The 5878-nt window shown below is 43.5% G+C and overlaps 1 protein-coding gene across 1 annotated transcript in view; it reads right to left on the reverse strand.

Moving 5' to 3' along the window:
* The window catches only part of LOC108796989 (CDC42 small effector protein 2-C), a 16499-nt gene that overhangs the window by 7150 nt on the left and 3471 nt on the right, over positions 1 to 5878 (reverse strand). The window contains exons 2-3 of the mRNA XM_018568557.1: positions 5682 to 5780; positions 2742 to 2826 (exon numbers count right to left, since the gene is read on the reverse strand). Of these exons, the coding sequence (XP_018424059.1) occupies positions 2755 to 2826; positions 5682 to 5780 (171 nt within the window). The 3' untranslated portion in view covers positions 2742 to 2754. The remainder of the gene's footprint in view (positions 1 to 2741; positions 2827 to 5681; positions 5781 to 5878) is intronic.

The raw sequence follows: 5878 nt of genomic DNA on the forward strand, positions 1-5878 counted from the left end.
CAAGTACAAAATGTATACACTACCTACTGCTGTAAAAGAAGACGACGACATGTACTTTGCCCATATTAGACGGAACAAGGGCTGAATGTTGTACAATGTATCAGCTTTATGTTCAGACATTCCACACATTTTTAAAACAAACACTGGGAAATTATGACCCATCAAAGAAAATGAAGCGGGTGACTAAAGTACAGCGATTAGGATAAGAATCCAAACCTAAGGAAAGTAGATCATTGAATTACATAACAGTTTATTGAAACAATCTGTACTTAACATAAAAAGTTATACATTTCCACTTCAAGGAATATCTTAACCCTTTATATTTAAAGTCAAACGCCAGGCAAAAAAAGGTAAATGCTCAGATAAAATATCAGAGCCATTTTACCTGCCAAAGGATTTGTATTTATACTCATCCAGTTCTCAGATTTAGACAGCTCTGCCACATAGCACAATCCCACCTGTCGGGGTAGGCAACCTGATTTTTCTCTCCTGCAGTTTCTTTCACTTACAAGTCTCCAACCCAGTCGCACCCTGTGACTCGACAGTGAAAGGAGAAGCAGCACACTGATTAGCTCATCTGTCAGTCTGCTCTCTTCCAATCAGCATGCTCTTTGCACTGTAGCACACCTGATGACTCCTCACACTGCTTCCCCCCTTCCCTCTCTGAGCTCTGCTGTACAGTAGATTGCAAGTGACTGATACCAAGTCAAATACAGGTGCCGACAAGTCTTTGCATTAAAAATATTTAAGAAGTAAAAATTATTACAGATTTGCATTCATTTGTGCCCATTATATCTGCCTGGAGTTCAGCTTTACTCACTGCGAGTGCAAAACTAGGTATTTATAATGGACCAATCTACCACCCCCATGTCATCAGTGTTTCCACAGCATGTAAAAAAAAAAAACTCCCATGAGATCAGCACTAGAAGCTACATAGTAAACAATGATAGCAGGTTTAACATCCTCTGTTAACATATGAGAGTTTTGAACATGCTGCTGAAATGGTCCAAAAAGGAAGGGGGCCAGGGGGGAACAAAATGGTGATGCAGGCACCCAGAAAGGCTTAGGCCTGGTTCACACCTGAACGTTTTGAAGCACGTTCAACGCTCTACAAAACGCTCAAAACATCTAAATCCCATTGTATTCAATGAGTCTGGTTCACACCTTGCCGTATTTCCGCACGTCCGAACGCGATACAAAACGGCCTACGCCCAAAGAAGTACATGTACTTCTTTGGGGCGTTTTGGTCTCGCGTTTCCATTGGGATACAGCCAAGTAGCCCTCGGAAACGGGCGTTTGTCGCGCGTTTTTTTTTACCGCGAATCGCGGTAAAAACGAGTAACACGCATATTTAATACGCCTAGGTGTGAACCCAGCCTTACTATTCAAGACTGAATTCCCTATTCATTTCAAAGGGTCTGATTAATGTACACAACTGTTAAACTTTTTTTTTTTTTAAATGCGAAGCAGCCATGCGTATGTGAATTAGACAGATAGGGTTGCATTTACAAACAATTTGCAGAGCCATTTGTCCTGTGAAACTCTGAACATTCGTCCTGCAAATGGATGCAAAAACATACGTTCTTAGCAGATTTTCTTTCCAAGCTAAATGTAATATCATAAAAATACTGCATTATTGCCACTAGATGGAGCAGAGGAGCACAGTAAAAATACTTCCCCAATGCTCCTCAGCTCCATCTAGATGTCATAACAGTATTTTCCTAATACTACATTCCATCTGGAAAGAATATATAAAAAACATCACTCTGCCACGCCTCCCCCCACCCCTCCCCCCAGACTGGGCAGGGCTCTGGCACGCCTCCCCTCCCCCCAGACTGGGCAGGGCTCTGGCACGCCTCCCCTCCCCCCAGACTGGGCAGGGCTCTGGCACGCCTCCCCTCCCCCCAGACTGGGCAGGGCTCTGGCACGCCTCCCCTCCCCCCAGACTGGGCAGGGCTCTGGCACGCCTCCCCTCCCCCCAGACTGGGCAGGGCTCTGGCACGCCTCCCTCCCCCCCAGACTGGGCAGGGCTCTGGCACGTTTAGCTGGCTGATTGGTTGCAGGGAGAGGCTGGCAGAAGCCAACCTCTCTCACTTTTTACATCATATTATCAGAGCTGCTGTCTTATTAATTCAACACTGAACCCTCTCGAATGAATCAGTTATCAGTTAGGCGAGATGAATCATTTCATCCATTTCAAAAAAACAATTTGTACATGAACTGGACATCACTATTCCACATAGCCAGATCCCCTGCTAGACTGTTAGGGGAGGTAGGATGACTTAAAAGCAGGGGAATTTGTTATGCAGAGGCACCTGTAATGTATTTATTCCCTGTGTGTGCACTCAGCAAAAAACTAGTCACTGGAGAATAATACTTTGCACTCTTCCCATCTCCAACCTCAACTCTGCCTATTCACGTCTCCCACTTTCTCTATTTCACAATGCCTCATGGGAGATGTAGTCAGCTCTCTATGCCGGGATATGACACGCACTGGTTACCTAGATCCTCCCACTGGCTGCAGGAAGGACTGATCTAATAGGAGGTTGTGACATCACTGGCAGCTAAAAACAAGGATTACAACAAAAGTAAGAACTTTTATGATAAATTGTTATAGCAGTTTGCTTCCTCCGACTGAGTGGGACAAACATTTAAAGTGATGTGCATCCTGGAGTTTGTAAATAATTTTTTTTTTTTTTTAAGGATAAACAAATGTTTCAGATACATACATACATACATACATACATACATCTGCTAAAGTGTCACTTCTGTGATGCCAGGTCCATAGCCTCCTTTTGATTTCATCTGATCCTGGAATGAACCACCCTTTGGGGGGAAAGAAAACAGATGATAAATATGAAAAAAATAGCTCTTCAACACACACAATATGAGACTTACTCCCTATGGCAGACATGCGTGGCTTTGAATAAAGAAGTCATCATCTTAAACTTTTCCTCATTTTCATTAACATGTATTAAAGTACAACTAAGGCCTTGTTCACACCAAATGCACAGCAGATCTGCATGAGTTTCTGCACACGCAGTGCAGTGGGTTGTGCCGCTTTTTTTTTTAATGCGCTCAGGGCCGTTTTTGGTTAACCAAACATTTTTAATTTAAAATGGACTTTCAGTGCGTTTGCATGCGTTTGATGAGTTTGCATGCATTCCAGAGCAGGTAAAATAGGGTTGCTGCAGTTTTTTTTACATGCTCTGGAACTGAACGTGGCGGTGTGAACTAGAGCCCAACATACCATTGTAATACATTGGACGCAGTTTTGATCCAGTCTGTAACTGCTCTGCTCCTGGAACACGCTTGGTGTGAACAAGGCCTAAAGGCTCAAGTATAAACAAGTCCCAAACCCAAGTACTGTGTGATACACAATCTTCAAAGTAAACAAAAAAACTTCCTATACCACCAGTCAAATCCTCCATTTGTGTCCCACCATCTCCTTTCCCAGATGTTACAGCTCACAGTGGGAGGGTTTCAGCAACAGAGGCAATTTTGCCAATCAACAAAGCAGTGAGCAGGAGCAGTTGTAGCCAGGTGCTGATTGTCTCTGCGGATTCCTATTGGCTGGTCAATGGTAATTACACTGCCCCGTGCAATACTGTATTTTTCCATGTATAAAAGGTGGCCATACACTGTACAACCATCGCAAGACCTTAGTCTTGCGATGGTTGTAAAGTACTTAAAAAAACGTACGATCTGCCCATCTTGGACAGGCAGATGGTACTCTCGATCATCGCAAGCCCGCCCCCCTGAGGGGCGAGCTTACGATGACTGCAAACGGGCACACACCGGCCCGTTCGGCAGTTGACGAACCAGCAGGCCACTAACTCGCCGAGAATCGTGCGATTCCCGGCGGGTTTTCTAGCATGCTGGTTCGACGGAAGACGTGCGACCGTACAGTAGAAACGGTCGCACGCCTTCCATACACTGCACGATTCTCGTACAATCGCGGGATTTCCCGCGATTCTCGTACGAGAATCGTGCAGTGTATGGGCACCTTAAGACTATACTTTTTCTTAAAAATATTTACCTAAAAATGGAGGGGCGTCTTATACACAGGGGGCCGAGAGGAGTACCGCAGTTGCGAAACTGCCCATACCTCTGCAAACTAGCCTCACGAGTGAAACTTCCGATTGCAGAGACAGGTTTCCTCCAATCATGAGCCTTATGTACCTGACGTCAGCTGATGCTGCGGAGAGCGTGTAGCCAGTGCCCAGATGCAACAGGGAGCCCATAAAAATTTCAGAAAAAAAAAAAAATACCAGTAAATACCGGTACCAGGAAGCGGCTGTCTTACTCTGCAAAATTTAAACTGGATGTAATCAGTTATGCAAAAGAGCATGGAAAATATTGATATTTTTACCTCCCTTCAGTACAATCATGCGCAGTCTACATGAGTGGCAACTGTGGTTTGAATCCAGGAGCAGCGCTGCATTGTTGCCACACTATCACAGGAAGCTGGACTTCAATGGTCAGACTTAATAGGTATTTGTGGGACTAAGAGAAAACTTTAAGTGCAATAGTTCCAATTTTAATGTTGATGCAAAAGATAAAAAACAAAAAAAGGTAGGCAACCTCCATCCAAAGTCAATACTTGGTAGAACCACCTTTGGCATTTGTTACAGCTAAAAACTTTAGGATAACTTTTTACTAAATTTTGCACATACAAGTGTCAAATGAAAAGTAATGCCTCCGGTTTCACATCCTGCCAGCAGATGGTGGCATTAATACCATATGTGACACACAGCAACATACTGTATAGGTTCTTCTCTGTGACACACAACACACTATGAAGCACACTGTACAGGGAGATGCAATCACTCTTTGTCCTAGTGACCAGTGTCACTTGGACAGGAAGTGACAAAATGCCATTTGAGTTGTCACTAAAACAGGTATGGGGAAAAACTCCAATGGAGACATCTGTTTTACTGACATCTAGGAGGGCATTTCCCTTCCAATAGACCTAAAAGAGCAAGGCAGCCTCATTGCTGTTTATTTATAATAATTTAATCCACTACCAAAAGTTGTGATTTTTTTTTTTTCTTTTGGAATCCAAATCCTAACTATGTTTTCGGATCTCTAGGGAATATGCATGATTGTTCTTATTTCAACTTGAAATCTGAGAAAGTTCCAACTGTGGAACTTTACTAATCTGTAGTAAAGTGTAGCCCTGCCTACAGTTCTCCTTGCAGGAGGCTCTGACATAAGGAAGTAAAGCCCTGCCGCTAAGCAGTGACCTCACTAATTGACATTCCAAATCTTGGAGAGACTAGAGTCAGAGGCAGCTGTGCCTTTTATCTCACACTGCAGATATACAGCTATGAGGCTGAAGACACAGGAGCGCCTAGGCACCCTCACTTACCAGGAAGTGCAGTGCTATTTTTCAGGAAGACTTCAAGACAAACAGACACATTTTTAGAATACCGTTTAGGTAAAATTTATATTTTTATATGTTCCCTATAACATGGCAAGCTTCACCTTTTGAGTTCAAGTCCACTTTAATGGTTAATAGCCATGAAAATATAATTGATAATGGCCCAGTGCATTAATATAACGATCATGTTTAGGAGTCAGCCCAGACCATACAGTGCCATGGAAGTTAATCTGGAAGTGAGCTGCTCTGGACTATCCTAACCAAGCACACAAGCAAACAGCTGCACCATTTTCCTTACCGTTGGAAACCCAGTATTGGCCTCTCCTGATCCTACATGAGCAGTATGGACAAAATTCATTGGCTCTCCAATCATGCTCCTGTCAATCCGTCTTCGCCTCTGTGAAATCAGAATAGCACATACTGTAAAATCATGAACTTAAGGAATGAAAAAGCAAAAACAAAAAAAATAAAACTACCCTTGCAGTGCCCCCCCCC

This window comes from Nanorana parkeri, unplaced genomic scaffold (assembly GCF_000935625.1).
Source record: "Nanorana parkeri isolate BGI_ZX_2015 unplaced genomic scaffold, ASM93562v1 scaffold1207, whole genome shotgun sequence".
NCBI lineage: Eukaryota > Metazoa > Chordata > Amphibia > Anura > Dicroglossidae > Nanorana > Nanorana parkeri.